We start from the raw sequence: 18,873 nt of genomic DNA on the forward strand, positions 1-18,873 counted from the left end.
CCTAAATTGATGGAAAAATAATTTTAAAAAGAAATGTAATGAAGCAGCGCAGAAAATTAACGGTTTCTAGGTATGTTATTTTTACAAAAACTTCATTAATTCTTCGTTTTTACGCTACTGCATAACTTTTTAATCTAAACTAATGTTAAGGCATCATTTGAGGCAATTTATGTGAGAATATTTTAAAAATTTATAACTGTTCTATTATAGAATTCAAGAATTATATTAGCAAATAGGTACTCTTTAAACAGATGTGGTTTAATAATGTGCACCAGGAAATGTACTTTTTTAGAATACACTTTATTGTTGATTATTATTAGGTATCATGAATATTCATAGATGTTGGTGCACTTGCAATAATCTAAATGAAGTTTAATTTTTCCATGCTTAACGCATTTCCATATAAATATTATGAGAACTGTATTTACGGTTACCTATTAGGCACGATTTAAATGGATCTACTTTAGCAGAAATAAGTATTTGAATTATTTTTTAGCATTCTCGAACTCGGTAATTTGTGCAGTAATTAACAACATATTTCTATGAGATAATATATTCGCAATCAAATATTTTTGATACAGTAGATATGTTAACTGTATCATAATGCATAAGTTCCCTTTTTTAATTTAAATGTAACCAAATACACTTTAAAATAAAACTCAATTACAACTAACTTTAAAAAATAGATTTCACTATAAAATACATTCACTTTACTTATATAAACTGACTATAAACAAATCAGGTCAACCGTAAAATAAGTACTTTATCTTTGAAAATATATTTAACACACCTTCAAATCGATAGTTTCCATTTCATAATTAAAAGGTACGCATGCATGGCCTTTGTTCGCTTTCCTTTAGAAAACTAAGTCAGGTAGGTCCAAAATAAATAGGACTATTTTTGTACAACGTAATTTTTCTACAGAAGAGTCCTAGGAACATAAATATACGTATAAAATTAGTAGTTTAAATAACAGAGCAATCTAACGTAGGACCCTTGAATCACTCGTTTTCTAATTGGCTGCTAGTCTTGTGTCTATTTAATGATGTTTGGGAAGTACAATCGAAGACAAGAGTACATAAAATTATAAATTCGTGATTAATTAGGTTTTGCAGCATATCATGAGGTAAATAAATACTATCTATACTAAAAAAAAGTATACGGTTTGAGAGAAAATTTGGAATTTGACCAAAAACTTTGAATAAAATAAGAAATAACGAATAATATGGAAAATTTTTAACTGACTTTTGGCAGTGAATATGCCTTGATTTCAACTTCGAAACAAAAAAATATTTAGTTTCAATCTCTATTAATAATGAGCGTAAAACTTTTTAATATGTTTAAATAATAATTAAAACTTTAAAATTGCATTTATTTCAGACAATTATAAATATTATCATTATATTATCAAGTAAAAACGAGATTTTCAGCTAATTTTTCATTTTTTCCTCGATTACCATTTAGTAAATTTGAATAACCTTATGCTAAAGTGATTCTCCAGAGTTCAAGTTACTTATTATAGAAGTTTGAAATTTCTCGTAGTTTTTTTTCTGTTAATTAAAATAAATTTAATCTGTTCGATTAACGAATCTCCATAAAATGACGTGTAAAATAAATTCAATAACTTTTTAACGGTGAATCGATTTCTAATTTTTACGGGAGTTTTAAAATTGAATGAGGAACGTTCTTCCAAATTTTAATTTGTCTCGTAGCATTTTGACATACCTCCCAAACATCCTTAAATTAATCTGAGCATTTTCCGGCTGCTCTTTTCTATCGGTGGTTGTAAAATTGACAGATTTAATAGGTTTTTGTTAATTACAATGGTAAATTCGACCGGAAAGATTTTGTAGCGTCCAATAATAAATTGTAGATTCGGCCGGTTTGTGTTTAGGTAAAAAATATCAGTAATATCTTTATGTCAAATGCGGATGATTAAGACATTGTTACATACTCTCTTATAATTAAAGAGACAATTCATGGAATAGAACCCTCACTCAAATATCGATTTCGAAAAATGGAACGATTCGTCTTGAAGAGTTTGGAATAAATATAAAACAATCTGTCCGTTAAGGGAACAAAACATTATTTGACTTCGAAAAGATTTCTAGTTATACCTTCTTCAGAGTAATTTAATTTCAAACGTTAAAAGAAGGTATGTTGTACTGATGCAGTTGTGACCTAGTAATTTTTATAAAATAGTGACGATCACCAATGTTTCGCTTTTATTACATTTAACATGCATCTGAATCTCTTAAGTGTCTGCCGAATTAATTAAACATAAATATAAAGCTAAACATCTGAAGGTAAAAGAAATGTAGAAAATAAATTAATGAAAAATATATTCTGCAACAAAATTTTTCGCTACATTTTCAAAATAAGCAAATGTCTGTCTTAGTATGAAGTCGTGTTATATGAAAAAAATGGGATTTAATGTTCGTTCCCTGCATGAAATGTGTTTTTTTGATGGAGACTTCGATGCTAGATCAAGAAAGGAACTTCTACAAAATTAATTTTTTAATAAATAGTGACGCGTTTTGAAATTCTACAATCAATTCTCAATCTTCATTAAGTATACATAAACGTAAAACAACATCTGAACGTAGAAGAAACGTAGAAAATAAATTAATGAAAAATATTCTCTGGGACAAAATCTTTTGGCGCATTTTGAAAATAAAAGAATGTCTCTTTTGGTATTAAATCGTATTACATGCAAAAATTGATTTCAATATGCGGTTCTTGCGTAATTTTCTCTTGGAGATTTCAATGCTAGATCAAGAAAGAAACTTTTACAAAATTAATGTATAAGTAAATTAATAAACAATTTGTGACGTGTTTACAGCCTTTAAAACTTTATTAAATGTCTACCGAATCAATTAAACATAAATATAAAACTAAACATGTGAGTGTAGAAATAAAAATGTAGAAAATAAATTAATGGAAAATATATTCTGCAACAAATTTTTTCGCCACATTTTCAAAATAATAAAATGCCTCTCTTAATATGAAGTCATGTTTTATGCAAAAATAGAATTTAATGTGCGTAGCCTGTATAAAATATGTTTTTATGTGAGACTTCAATGATAGATCAAGAAAGCAACTCATAAAATCCTTTGAATTCTAAAATATATTTCAAAAATTTCAATTTTAGGAATCATTGATTAGTATTAGTTCAAAACATTAATAATGACCTCTATAATTATGCTGTAAAATGACAGTAAATTGTATACTAATCAATTGTTACAAAGAAAGAAGGTTTCTAACAATGTTAAAATTTAAGTAGGTAATCTAACATATTGTTTTTAATAAAGAAAGTTTAACATGTAACATTATAACATTTCACCATTTTTACTAATAAACTTTCATTGTAAGCATTACAGCATTTATCGATAATTTGAAAATTTAACTTAATTTTTCCATGTACCTAATTGTTTTGGGTCTTTTATAAACATAACAGAAAAATAAATTGTCAGAGTTAAATATCGACATAACAGAAACTTTTTGTCACCTATCTTCTTAAATTTATTCTGCATTGCAATAAGAATATGAAGGTGTTAATGAGTTGATTTTATAAATTTTTATTCAGTTGCTAATTTTACTATTCCTTACCTTAAATAGAAATGACAAGAAAAATAGTTTGTCTTAGTGCTTAAGAATCATTTTGCCTGTAACTCCAAATACCAATATTTCAAGTTTACTTTCAGGAACGCCTAAACTTAATACCTGTAATTATTTACTTTAATTATCACAGCGTGTCTCAATTTTCTCCTAGAGTTTTCTTATTAGGTTTCCACTTGAAAACGTATTTTGTAGTGTAAAGAGCTAATATTTATAGTCACACGAAAAAGCTCTTTACATTTGTTTGGATTACAAAAGAAACCGCCACAACTGAATGAATACCTGGCAGGCGGTGAACGTTCAAATCTTATAACATGCTTTCGAATTTAGTATCTGCGTACCCACTAACATTGTCAAACAAATAGATATTGTTTGATCTTTTCCAAACGTTTTACATGCAAATACTTCGACTGAATACGTGATTAAACAGTCGAATAATATTAATCTTTAAACAGAATCTTTGTTGAAATAACTTCGAGATTAATAGCGGTCGTCTGTAAACATAGATTTTATATATATAATATTATCAATCACGTTAAAACCATTATGATCAATCAATCAAAATAACTTAAAATCTTAAAAGTTAGGTTATAGTTACCAATTGATGTTAACAATTCTTTCAATAAAAATAGTGAATTAATTACAATTAGTAATTTTGTTGTTTTACTACCTATAGTAAAATTTTCTTTTTTTTGGCTTCATTGAATAATATACAACGTTCTTTAAGGTTCACCCTGTACATTCGATTAAGTGAGAAAAAATGTACGCGATTTTGTATTGACAGCAAAATACAACTGCTGATTAATACCATTTGAAATAAAATTTTTAAAACTGAAAGTAAAATATACTTCTACACATATTTTAAACTCTTAAACATGTCAATTACCATTGCGGTCATCAATATTACATATTTCTGCCATTATTAGCTTATCGAATGATATTTCGGTATTTTTTACATTCTCACGAAACTTCACGGGATTTTATCGGTAAAATTAATAAGTAACGAATCCCGGTACCCTTGTCGAAGTAAAAAAAAAAAAAGACGTAGGTCTAAACGTATTATTATAAATGACCGGGTATTTATCTGACACAAGAGCTATCTTTACCTCTTAATGTATTTGGTAATCTCAAAACAAATACCGGAAATTTAAATTATTAATCACACTTTCCAGGTGCCACTTTTCTAGCGTTCGTAAGGAGGTATTTCGAATTACCTAAATAAATAACATTAAGCACCGTCATCGACTCCCACGGTTGTTTAATTCCTTCACTGTCTCTTGTTCTTGATGCTTTCATTCAAATAAGAAACATCTCCAATACTGTACTGTATACGTTAAAGATATAGTGTTAAATATGTTGAACAATGAACAGAGAAAGTGGTAAAGCGCCTGCTTACAAAAATTTGTTATATTGTCGTAGTTTTCTTGTTTACTTTGTTGGCAAATGATATGAAGTTGTAAAATTGTTAAATTCAACAATTTTGCCATTTTAAACATATTTACAGATAACGATAAATTCGTGTCACCCTGATTAAAAGTATTTTTCCTAAAATATTTGATACAGAATACTTACTGTACCGTGCAAAATATTAGTAAAAACAATTACTCAAATGAAAAAAAAAACGTAAGACAGAAAAATTTAATTTTTAAGTACATAATCTGTACGTTTATTGTGTACTGACTTTTATATAAAACACAATTAAATGTTTTAAAGAAAAATCATGTATCAATCCAATTTTGCTGTTTCCTTACGGTGTCTGTACCAGGATTGATCTCTTTTTTCCTATTTACAGTTAGAAATTTACAAATATTTTACATTTATTTTACAACAGTCTCCAGTAAGGACAACACTTTTTTCCATAAATGTTCTAGCATTTCTAATGCCTCTCAAAAAAATATTGTTCAGTCTCCCACCACTGAGTAAGAAAATTGCCCCCCCCCTAAATCCACCACTGCTTATAATTTTCTATTACTATAGGTAATGGTATCATGGTATAGGTCTATAGGTACTCTCTTCAATTCCTGTGGTTCTTGAGAGGACTACAAACTTTAGCACGTAGACTCTAATTGATTTATTCTCTTCTGAGGAAGAGAGCGCACGTTGCTAACCAAATGCCAAATGCCAATCAGTAGTGACCTCTCGAATACTTGGCGTTTTTCAAATACAAAATACTAGCTATTGCTGATGAGTATATATAAGAACAATAGGTAGCACAATCATTAACTTTCTGCATATTTGAATCTTGATATACGATATGTTTCTCTTTCTACGTAGACATACAGGTACATTTACACACGTATGTAACTCTTTACATAAGTGGTGTACAAAAATGAACAGCACATACTTAATAGGTGGCTGTGGTTGTTTCGATATACACTTGTGGCGAGGAATTAGGAACCGAGCATAGAGATTTTCAACTGCATGCGGCATAATCTTTTAATCATCTATTCGTATAATTAATAAATATGCATGCCTAAATAAAAAATAGATACAGCTACAATTACCCAACGCACACACCACCCATATGTCCTATATTTTTATGTGGTAGTAGCCTCGAATCTGTTATTGGGAACTTTGGTGACTGCATAGGGATCGGTAGCTGTGGTGGTGGAAACAGAAGCGGAAACAGAAGTAAATAGTAAATTTTTGCGGAAGCGGATGCGGAAGTGTAATGATTTTGCATTTAGCACTTGCATCGTTAATAACAATACAATAATCCCAAATAGAACTTGTTTTTGACATCAAAATTACACTTTTAACTTAAAATTTACCCCACTAAGTAAACACCATACACAATAACAAACGCTATAACTGAAATACTGTTTTCAAAATGAAATTATTAGGAGAACTAGTTAACGGGAAGCTTAAAGTTCTATTAAAGTAGGAAACTAATAAGAGAATAAAATTTGAAAAATATCAACATACGAAATATGTACTAGGAAATAGATTTAGGTCCTAAACTATAATAAATTTATTTGCACATAGAGGCAATATTATTATTAACAAAATTTTGCTAGCTATAGCCCTGCATTTACACTAATACTTCATAAACATAAACGGATGATAATCATACGTTAACAATGTTACAGAGGGGTAAGGCGCAAGTACCTGCTCAACATTTAGCATTGCAGCGAGCAATTCCATTTAAATTGTGTTTTGAAAATGGTTAAGTTCAACCAACAGATAAAAGTATTAAATTTTTACGACTTGTTTTATTGTTCCGATATATTGATCTTCAAAAAGATGAGAAATAATATATTTTTCCGATAAATTCCCGTTATAAAAATGCGGAAGCAGTTGTGAAAATGTATGCGAAGCAGAGGTCTGTTGCAACATAGTTTTCTAAAAAAATGCCTGGAATCTCCTGTAATGTTCGAATTTTCTCCTGTTTGGTGGGTGTAAAGGTTTGGGCATCGACAACCAGCCACAAAATACCAGTTTAAGAATTAATGTGAATGCACTAGAATATTCTTGAATGTATCTAGTGTTGTTCTCAACTAGAATGTTCTCAAATGTCTATGATTGTCCTCAAGTAGAATGTTCTAGAGTAAATTGTACCAAAAGAATCGAAAAAGTTCTAGGACAATTATGTTGAGTTCTAACATTAAATTAGGGCAATTTCATATATTTGGATCAGTGTTCTAAAAATTACTTAAAATCTGTTATATTGTTCGATAAGTGTCCAATTTATTGTGCGTTTAGACTCGTAAATGGGTCACCAAACACCCGTTTGGAATAAGTTTGAATATAAACCCAGCGAAAAGGGTTGTCGCTAGCTATTAAAGTAAAATAAGTTCACTAAATACAACTTAAATCCTTTGAGGGCTGTTATGTTTTGTTCAAATAATTTTAGAGTACGGTTTGTTTAAGACAGTTTGTAGAGAAGCAAATGATATTTTCAGATAAATTATGCAGAAACAAAAAATGCCGACAAATGAATGTGAAATTTGTTTGTTCGGCGAACATTTTGCCTTACCTGTATACGACCTCACACGATGATTTTGCATACATGAGTACGTATACGTCAATTACTCTTGAATTTTTATTACTCGTCCGTAGTCTTTAATGTCATTTTATTAACGAGTACCTTAAAACGCTTATCATGTAAGAAATAGTTAGTCGGTCCAGTCAATAGTGGATTTAAGGAACTTTTATGTCCGTTACAAAGTTCATTCGTATCTATTTATTTCGTCAATTTTATTTATCAAAACTCTTAAACGATCGGATTTATGAATAGATTAAAAAAATAAGATAATGTCTAATTCTGTGTGCAGCTGACGGTAATGACAAGTTTCAGGTTTTCTGATAGTTTACTGTAACGAAATCTGCTGGTAAGGTAGTAAAAGATTTTCACGTCATTACGTCATTACAAAAAACGGTGCAATTTAGATTTTTGTTGTATTTTTATTTCTTCATAACAAAATTTTTAACATTGCACATCTTCTAATTTTATTTTCCCTAGTTAAATTTAAAAAATACAGAATTTGTGATACTACAATTCTGAAATGAGATTAGACAGATGATAGTAAATAAACGTATTTCTACGCTCTAGTCAAGTAAGTTCCTGAAACGTCTTTTTAATTCTAAAAACAAATAACAAATATGGAGGGGTGTTTAGATTTCTTTTCAATTCCAACCATCTACTTCCTTCCTCACCATTGCTGCGATTCTTTTCGCAAATAGAAATAACAGGTAATTAAATAAAATTACAGATAATTATATAAATTCAGGCAAGATGTTAAACTGCTAGCGCCATTGTTCAATTCGAAAAGTGTTGGTTATAGTTTATGTGTACCTTCGTTTTATCGACTCTAAGTGGAGCGTCATTACTCATTTGACTCACCCCTTGAATACAATGACAAAAGTCAGACAGACATAAACGGGTAGGACTGACTGACTGTCTGTTTTAAAATATCGAAATTACATGCCATAATAATAACCGCTAGGCTTGCACACAATATGCTCACCACCTACTACGTGATTTACACTTTTGAAACGTCACAATTTCTGCATTCATTTGTGCAGTCGTTAAAATTTAATGTCAAACAGAAGAGTTCCCTATCATTTCCAGCATACATACTTAATTCATATTATTAAGAAATATTTGTTTCCTGGTCTGTAAGTACGTACTATTGCAAATAATTGTGGGATGTTAAAAATTTAAATTTACCTTTATGAATTGTTTAAGAAGTTTTGTCATACATAATATCTATAATGATAATATTTCAAAAGTTGTGGAAGTATAACAAAAATGCAACCCATAAAACATATTCTACATAGTTTTTAGTTCAATTATTATCTGAAATTCTCAAGGGGTTAATGCGGCATTAGTTAAGTATTTGGCTATCGCTGGTTAATTCAATTTAGCGGCAAATATTTGAACGTTGCAGATAAACTATTTAAGAAAATTAGTAACAGTTTCTTTAGAGAACGAAAAATGATGTAGTTTTCTAGTTTATAAATATACTCGATAAAAACTTTTGGTTTCCCTTCTATAGGTAAATATTTAATGTGCAAAATGAAGAATGTACACAGTTAACTAACTACATATATGAAATCTTGTAAGGTATAAACATTTTCAATTATCAAAACGAAGTAAAACAAGAACGTTTTTGACTTATTCTTTATCGTTCTAAGAACTACAATTTCCAAGGTACTAACTTCCATCAGCAATAATTTTAAATCTCTCCTGGAGTTTTCTTTCCATTTCTTGTTGTTACCCTTTACTATTTATTTACAAACCTAAAAGTTCATAATTTCAATATTTTATCATCATACAGCCGTCAGTCCGCAGACTCTCCCATTCGGTGCTAGGACACTTTACCCTCTGGGGCATTTCTAGGGTTGCCACCCGTACTTTATTATAAAGTTAATGAATATGCATGCCTAAATAAAAAATAGTTACAGCTACAATTACCCAACGCACACACCACCCATATGTCCTATATTTTTATGTGGTAGTAGCCTCGAATCTGTTATTGGGAACTTTGGTGACTGCATAGGGATCGGTAGCTGTGGTGGTGGAAACAGAAGCGGAAACAGAAGTAAATAGTAAATTTTTGCGGAAGCGGATGCGGAAGTGTAATGATTTTGCATTTAGCACTTGCATCGTTAATAACAATACAATAATCCCAAATAGAACTTGTTTTTGACATCAAAATTACACTTTTAACTTAAAATTTACCCCACTAAGTAAACACCATACACAATAACAAACGCTATAACTGAAATACTGTTTTCAAAATGAAATTATTAGGAGAACTAGTTAACGGGAAGCTTAAAGTTCTATTNCGACAGCAATTTGTTACTGGCTGCTAGGTGTAACAAAAAATATGTTTTTAAAAACAAAAAATAAAATACTTTATTTTTATGCCGAGTACTTTTTTTTTAACCTTTTAGTCGAGAAATACTTTGTGTAAAGCCTGAAAAGGTGGCAACCCTAGGCATTTCACCTCCTGACTATGAATATATGTATACGTATGTTTATTATATTGGTATTCATATAAGTGACTGTCTATACAACATTAATCAGTACTTATGGCGAAAAGTTCAACAGCTAGGGCTAACTGAAGACTGTAAAAACAATTCGGTTAGTAAGGTTACATGTAAGGATGTGTACCGAATTGGCATATATATATATTCCTTTAGTTGAAGTAGAGAACGCGTGGGAGATGCTCCGCAGCTACAACAATTAGAAGCATTTTCTTCATTACTTTGTAAATGAATGATTAGAAAATATATAGAACTATAATGGTGAATTACACCTAACCAACAACTCGATAGAACTGCTACATAAATAATTGTCATCATTAAAAAAATATATATATATACGAACTATTGCACACGTCTAGCCTGTGTATGTACAAGTGTGAGGGTAAGTTTTACCTATTACATACGAATAATACATATTGTAGATACATAACGGTAAAACAGGAGGTAAAATATCCCACTTCAATTTTATATGAGATATATTATATATTTATATCCGGGGGTAAAATGTCTCAGGAGATAGTGTCCTTTATTCTTTCTATTTTGAGTTAATTTTCGCATTTTCTAAAAATTGTCTCAGGTGTGCCTACACTTAGTACTTCATTCGTCATTCTCAAACGCTTCTACTTACATTTATTTATTTTTTTCATAAAAATCGTCTGTGATACGGAATACTTCTTGTAAGTGATTGGTTTTATATTTTTTCCAGGAGATTATTTACGCGACAAATACGACGGTGCAACGGAAGTTCGTGTAAATAAACGAGGAAAACTTCAGATTCGCGACGCGAGATTTCGTCTTCCGACTGCAAACGATTTATTGTATTTGGAAGACTCGCCGAACTATTGTCTTAGAAATTTGTCGGTTGGCTCCTTAGGAACCCAAGGACGAACGTGCAACAGGACGTCGCAGGACTTGGACGGTTGCAATCTCCTTTGTTGCGGAAGAGGGTATAATACAATGAGGACAGTTCTGAAGGAAAGATGCCACTGTAAGTTCAAATGGTGTTGTGAAGTGCAGTGCAAGACGTGTATAAAAGCGGTAGAAATGCACACCTGCAAATGAAACAAGAAATCTCATTTTGTAAGTATTGTAAATAGGAAATTGTTGTTTTCGAAAAACAAATTACGTTCAAATATTTATTTTAATGTCAGAATTAGTACAAGACAAAATACCTTCTAAGTTCTTATTATGAAAATGGAGTTGAGTATTTAATATATCATATCACTTTTTCATCTAATTTACTACAATTGTTCGACTGCAAATCATACATAAAATATGTGACAATCTAAAAATCACCCTATTAGTTATTTCAAAAGTTGGTCAAGTTTAGGTACTCTTCAGTACAAATAATAGTGTTTCGTTTAGAATTATTGTTTTAATTAATTTCAGAATTTGAAAGTGATTGGAATATTGAGAAATGAAATATTTTCGTATTTTTAACATACTTTGTATAGATTTTTGGTGTTCGGAAATTCAAAAACGAATGAAATTGTTTCGAATATGTTGATCATTGCCAAGAATGCATACGATACTACTAAGAACTAAAGGGTGGCATATTTAGCGTGTTCTACGGAAGCTCAGTGTTCATTTATCAAAGTTTCCGTTTCCTATTAATTTTATGAAAATATAGGGGGCAATGTGTCTTGTACGTTTTCTGGTGCTACAGTATTTATAAATCATAATCATAATGTGCATCAACTTCTGGGTAGTTTTTGCGTAAATGATACACATTAAAAACGAATAAAAGTGTCTATTTTAAACAAAAAACGGAACGTTTTGTAATTATTGATAATACAAATAGTACAAATCATCTTAAGCACAGATTATTTTTACTTTTACGATCAATGCAAAGTCTGGCTCCTTATTATTAATTTATTTGATCGTCATTCAATTAACAAATGACATTATTATTTGATCGTTCCTCGATATTGTATTACATCAAATCTTTTTGACATACCGTAGAAGCTGTTTCGGTACATAGTTTCTTCTTCATCAGGAGACGCTGTTATCGCATATCAGAAAGTTTTAATCTAATAAAATAGTGTGAAGATTGTCCAAATAATAGTGTTCTGTGTTAATTAACCTTATTCAACGGTATTTGTAAGTTTAATTATTTTTCAATATTATCTATCAGAATTTTTGGTAACGAATGTCACCTAAACCAGTAGGGTATAATCTCATAAAAGTAAAATGTGTATCCAATACTTATAACTATTGTGTTCATTTTTGTTATTGTATATATAAGTATTTAATCCATTCATTGTCCTATCTATATTCATACGTTTATATATATAGTTGCTACATTTTGAACAGGATTCTTTTTTTTTTAATATGGTAGGTAATTATTTAATTTTATTGTTTGAACATTACCTTTGCCAAAAAGTATTCCCCGTGTTTTAAACATACAGTTAATTAGTACTTATATGTATTCTTAAGAATAAATAAGTATTTATACACATATTAGGTACTTATGTTACATCGAACTTATCTGAGGCTGAATTTGAATTTCTCATTAATAATAAAACTATTTTTTTTATTTTCAAAATAGTAAATTGAACAAATACCCACATTTATCCCAACGTGAGTGTAATTGGCATATTTTAATTTATTCATTACTTTTACTAGTAGCCAAGAAAAACAATTACAAAACTTGCAGTTAAGAAAATTTGGCTAATATTCCGATTCGGTACCAGTAAAATGAAGGGTCGATTCATACCTTTTTGAAAACCCTATATTAAGACCATTCCAATGGTATTATTTCTAGCACACAGAAAAGAAGTTGAAGCCTAAAAACCTCCATTACGCGAAATCTCAACCCTCTATTAGAGTCCCTGCAAGCCATTTTGGTATATATTTTCCCTCTATAACTCGAAAAATTAAATTGGACCTCTGTATCTCGAACAAAGCAATGTTTTATTTTACAACCTTTACAACTTGATAATTTGAAACTTATTACGTCTATAGTTCAAAGAAAACTAAGGATTTGTGACAATGTAAGTACACCAAATCATAATCTCTACCAGTCGAATCAAGATCCTTCTAAGTCAAAATCGTCCATAAGTTGAAAACTTTACAACTCTAATTTTTTGGAGTCTCCCTTGATGTTTGAATTATAGAGGTTCTACTGTATTAGGTTATATAGGGTTATATACTCCTTGTAAGTGAGGTTCCAAATATGGTTTTTGTTATTGAAATGAATGAAAGGTCAACTTCTTTTCCGTGCGCTGGAAATGGTATCATTCAAAAGGTCTTGGATTCCAAAGTTATTTAAAAAGGTATCACTCAGCTCTCACTGCTGTGAGTCGTAGCGGAAGATTTAGCGATTTTTTTTTGTTAAATGAGCAAACAAATTCTAATTATGAATACAAACATAAGTCTTTTTTTTCTATTGGAAAATATACTAAATGTCAATTCGTACATTCAGATTGTAGGTATTTTGGACATTCTGTATAGTTGGGTGTGATATATTATTTCTACGATTCAAATAAACGCATGATCATTAGAACAAACGACAGATAAGGCTGACTTTCAGATGTTCTTCAACGCCTGGCTCTGCCTTTCACTTTTATATTAGTCTCGAGCAGGTTACGAAGCATGCAGATTGTTTTGTACATAATTTGTAAAATACGTTGAATATTAAATTTTTGATAGTTGTGTTAAATTATAACGTAATGGTTGTTTTTTTTGTGCTGTGTATAGTGCGTTCTACGAGAAACTAGGATGTATTTCCCCATTTCTCTTTGTGAATTTGAACAAAGAATACGCAGATTCCATGTGGATATATATGTATGTCTAACACAACGAAAATGGTAAGTGTATATCTATGAAATAATATTAAATTTTAGAACTATGTTATTATTTTGCTGATATAAATTCTAGGCATTGTGACACATAAAAGATTGTTTTTTATTAATAATAAATAACAATATCAGGCCTATAACAATTGCGCTACATTTTAGTTACCGTCTCCTTATCTATTTCGATAAAAAGACCGAGTTTTTGGGAATTTGGAAGGTGTAAAGTTTTTTAAGATCTCTAATAATATCTGTGACAGGATTTTACACATTATCAAACAAAATGGTTTTGTGTTACTAGATGTAAATCCGACTTTGTTTTACTAGGAGATTTGAGGAACAGTCAATTTTTGATAATTGTGATTCAAGGGAGGAACTGCAATATTAACTTTACATTTATTTTCGACACAATACAATTGAAAATATTAAACAATAATATGTCAGTTATTGACAATATTTACTAGTTCGTAGTAGTATTTACTGGCTACTAAGTAGCTTGATGTTGTTTGATCAAGTCTAAGGATCCATTTTATGTATTTGTTTTGTACTCCTTCGATTATTTTGTGCCTTGACTATCCCCACATTTCCCCTCCATACATCAGTATACTTACTACCAGTACTTCAAATAAATACATTTTCTTTTCCCAACTTTCCTTGAAACCCTTTTCGGATATGCTCCATACTTCCCTATAACCTTCTTCAATTTATTTTCGTTCTTATGTGAATATTATCTTTTTCGTTCTTTCACCACCTTTTCTACCTCTCATTATCTTCGATTTTATCTTTGTGAAAAATAGAAAATGTTTTGTGTTTTATTCTTTATTTCTTTTCCACAATAGTTGATTTTGCTTGCAACTTTTTAATGTTTACTTCAACTGCGATAGATGCATATCGCAATTTTCAAAGTAAATAGTAATAACTATTATAGTAAAGCAATTTCAGTAAATAAAGTTGGCAATAGAGATCCATATAATTAATAAGCTAAAGTTATTTCTATTCTCGACGATAGCTTTAGTCATAGCTTTGGTCGTTCAGCAGCATTATCCTTCAACAGTGTTTTACAGTTGCAACGTACGGTATGGGTTAGTCCTTATCGAAAGCGAAATTATGAAGTTAATATATTACGTGTATTTTTTGGTCATTGTGTGGTAATAATTGTAAAATCTGTAGGGAAAATTTGCGGAAAATTTTCAACATGTAAGGTAGGCGTTCCTTTTTGTATCCTAAAGGTTTGTCTGATTTAAATTATTGAATTCTGTTTAAAGTAAAAAACAAAACATCACATATTAAACATTTTTTAAATTTCTCCAACTAGAGTAAAAGTACCTACTTATTGGTTATAAAGATGAAATAAAGAAAACATCTTACAGAGTTGATATGACATGCTTAAAACAGTGTTTCAAGACACGTATTTTAAAGAGTCGTAAAAATACGAAAATAAAACTATTTTAAAACATAAAAACACGTGTATAATAGCAATAGTATAATAGTATGAAACGAGTTTTATGATTAACACGTTGGTGATAAAATAGGCACGATACGAAAAATGGTAAAAACAAAATTAATAGCAAAGTATTTCGACGGAAATCTAATTTTCTAAATAAAATTCAAAATTGCTTCATTTTTAAATTTTTAAATTGCTTGAAGTAAATTTAAAGGGGTGCCTTTTTTAAGATTACTGAAAACGCAGCGCTTAAAAAGGGGGCATTTTGTGGTTTTTGACATCTTTAGAGAGAAAACTATCATACTTAATCATAAAACCTTTAACGCAATTGTTTAATACTTCCTTTTTTATTCTCTCTTCACACTGACGTAGCAAAGGGGAAGCCACGTGGGCCACACCCCCCCTAGAATCCTCCTGGCTTACCTTAGAATATTAATTACTTAAGTACACATAATAAGATAAATCTGCAATAATTTACTTACATTCTTTTTTGTAAAATTTCTTCAAAGAATCGTACCAATCAATTCTGTTATTGTGAACAGTTTTCAAATTATTCTGCCGTTCAATGTTATTCAACTGTTCGAACTGTTTATAAAGGAAGAGCCAGTGACCAATTTTGAGTTGACATTTCAAAAGTCACCAAAACTTACCTACTCAATATTTAATACATGTCAGAAATCTTCATGATATGATATGTTATATCATCAGTCACAAAACTTTGGGAAATTATTTTTAATAATATTTTAAATCCATAAAAAAATCGCCAGAACTTTTTCGTCCCTCGTTGTTGTTGACATAACGCTACAAATATTTATTAAAAATAGCTGTACTTTTGTCATTTCAGTANGGACCTTATAAAAACAGTAAGAAAGTAATTTTTCTTATTCATAATTTAATGTCTACGTTCGTGTCGACTACATTTCCAATAAATCTTTTGTTTACTTGTAGGTACTTAAGAAAAACAAAAATACATGTTAGTATTGCACAAGTCAATAAGAAGTTATTATTTTTTTAGCTTTAATGTTAAATTTCTTTTGTCATTAAACGTTAAATCTTTTGTTACTATTGCAATTACGTTTAATTTATTTTATTGTAACTAAAATAATAATTCGTTGTTACAATACTATTAATCTATATTAATGTATATTTAAACCAAGTTATCTACAGCAAAGATATTGAATATATTGTAAAAATGATTTAATCCGCGTTATATTGAGAAATCTGTATCTTGAGAATCACTTCTAAAATAGTGGTTGAAAAGTAGATACCTAAGTAAGTCAAAAAAAGTTTTAATTAAATTGAACTAGTCTTGTCACTTGTCTACTTTTACATTCACATTGTCACTTTAAAATATTACTGTTTTAAAAGTAGTAATTAATTATTTTTTCTTGCCTGTTTCTGTAGATTGCCCAACAAATGAGAACGAATTGCAGCATCTTCACTTTGCAACATTATGCAGTTAATTTTGGACCTGCAAGAGATAAGGCATCTGCAGATTTGGAAACCACTGAAACAATTTGTCTGAAGTCCTGGATTTGGTTTGTTTTTCACACTTGCAAACTTTGCAACGTTACATTCTACAGTTATATTAGGTGAGAATACTTGATATTATTAATTTTGTCTTATCCTATTTATACATATATTTTATTTTAATATGAGAGTCAAATGATTCGAAAAAAGAAGTATTAAATATGTAAATAATATCTAAATTTTCAATACAACAACTGACTATTTTACTGATTAATGAATAGTACATTATGTATCTATTATTTTATCCGCCACTTGTCCACCTCTATCTTCACATTGTCACTTTAAATTATTACTGATTTACTTGTTTTAAAAGTAGTAATTAATTATTTTTCCTTGCCTGTTTCTGTAGATTGCCCAACAAATTAGAAACAGCATCTTCAGTTTGCAACATTATGCACTTAATTTTGGACCTGCAAGAGGCAAGCATCTGCAGATTTGGAAACCACTGAAACAAATTGTCTGAAATCCTGGATTTGGTTTGCTTTTCACACTTGCAAACTTTGAAACGTTACAGTCTACAATTATATTAGGTGAGAATAATTAAACCCTGTAAATATTTGTAAGACATTTCAAATTTCCATTTGTCTACGGCGTAAGTTCCCTAAATACGTTAATAAATAGTAAACACGTAAATGGCTCACCAGCTTTTTATCTACGCTTTCGTTACGATTAAGTGTTATAGTTTTGTTTCGTATTACTAGAAATAATATATTGTGCCTCGTTTGAGGTAAATTTATTGTATTGTAGTTATTATACCTACATATTATCATTTACTTGAATTTGAAATTTCTATTACTATTTTATAAGGAGATTAAAATAATGGGTGACTATTGGGGAAAAACTTGCAATAAGCAGAATGCCATAGAATAAAAGCAAACTATTCTTAATCTTCTTGTCTCTTATATAATCGTCACTTATCTGGAAATATTGTTTTTCAAAATGAAACACTGAGTCGTGTGATCTATCGATCATATTTTTAGTTCACCTAAACTTCTAACCTCGACTCGACAGAAGGATATCTTCTTTTTAATGATACAAAGTTTTATAATTGTACAAACAAATGAAATTTAATATTCGTATTCCTAATTTTGGGCGTACAATAACACAATGACAATTTACGACTTTTTTTTGTAATTTCCAGGAGAAATATTGTGAACTAAATCTAATGCAGCCAAATGCTTCGCTGAGAAAATTGTTCGAATTGGAGGAATAACAATCAAGATAATATTTTGGATAGTTGCAACATAAGAAAGATGAGTTGAATTTTGTAGCCATACAGGTACGTTACATTAAAATTTTTGGAACTTTTTAACAAGAAAGAAAATAAAAAGAAAACAATCTAAATGTTTGTATTTTGTGTATTTGTATAAATCTTTATTCTTTATTGCAGTAAAGGTAAAAGTCAATTTATGACTAGCCAAGGTGCCGTCAATCACTAAATATTTTATTTTTCTTATTACTTTCTGTTATTCAATGTGAAACGGATTTAAGCTAAGTTTGCAACTATAATATTATATATTTGTTCAAAAAGAAATCTGAACAAGTCTTGCCACTTGTCTACCTTTACCTTCACGTTGTCACTTTAAAATATTACTGATTTACTTGTTTTAAAAGTAGTAATTAATTATTTTTTCTTGCCTGTTTCTGTAGATTGCCCAACAAATGAGATGGAGTTGCAGCATCTTCACTTTGCAACATTATGCAGTTAATTTTGGACTTGCAAGAGGTAGGCATCTGCAGATTTGGAAACCACTGAAACAAATTGTCTGCAGTCCTGGATTTGGTTTGCTTTTCACACTTGCAAACTTTGGAACGTTACAGTCTACAGTTATATTAGGTGAGAATACTTGATATTATTAATTTTGTCTTATCCTATTTATACATTTATTTTATTTTAATATGAGAGTCAAATGATTCGAAAAAAGAAGTATTAAATATGTAAATAATATCTAAATTTTCAATATAACAACTGACTATTTTACTGATTAATGAATA

General features: G+C 29.7%; 1 protein-coding gene and 1 long non-coding RNA gene across 3 annotated transcripts in view; both read left to right on the forward strand.

Annotated features, from left to right (window-relative positions):
* LOC108734763 (protein Wnt-5b) overlaps positions 1 to 12,616 on the forward strand; it is a 62,657-nt gene extending 50,041 nt beyond the window's left edge. The window contains exons 6-7 of one of the 2 annotated variants that reach the window (XM_025979718.1): positions 10,817 to 11,190; positions 12,073 to 12,616. In XM_025979718.1, coding sequence (XP_025835503.1) covers positions 10,817 to 11,172 — 356 coding nt within the window. In that variant the 3' untranslated portion in view covers positions 11,173 to 11,190; positions 12,073 to 12,616. Of the gene's footprint in view, positions 1 to 10,816 lie in introns of both variants that reach the window. The other variant, XM_025979714.1, reaches the window with a different exon arrangement.
* Positions 12,617 to 16,291: 3,675 nt separating this feature from the next.
* Positions 16,292 to 18,745, forward strand: LOC112906088. Its single transcript, XR_003232158.1, has 3 exons — positions 16,292 to 16,940; positions 17,228 to 17,408; positions 18,529 to 18,745. It is a non-coding gene; the product is annotated as an uncharacterized LOC112906088 (long non-coding RNA).
* Positions 18,746 to 18,873: the final 128 nt, after the last annotated feature.

The sequence above is a fragment of the Agrilus planipennis genome, unplaced genomic scaffold (genome assembly GCF_000699045.2).
Source record: "Agrilus planipennis isolate EAB-ADULT unplaced genomic scaffold, Apla_2.0 scaffold80, whole genome shotgun sequence".
In the NCBI taxonomy this organism is placed as follows: Eukaryota; Metazoa; Arthropoda; class Insecta; order Coleoptera; family Buprestidae; genus Agrilus; species Agrilus planipennis.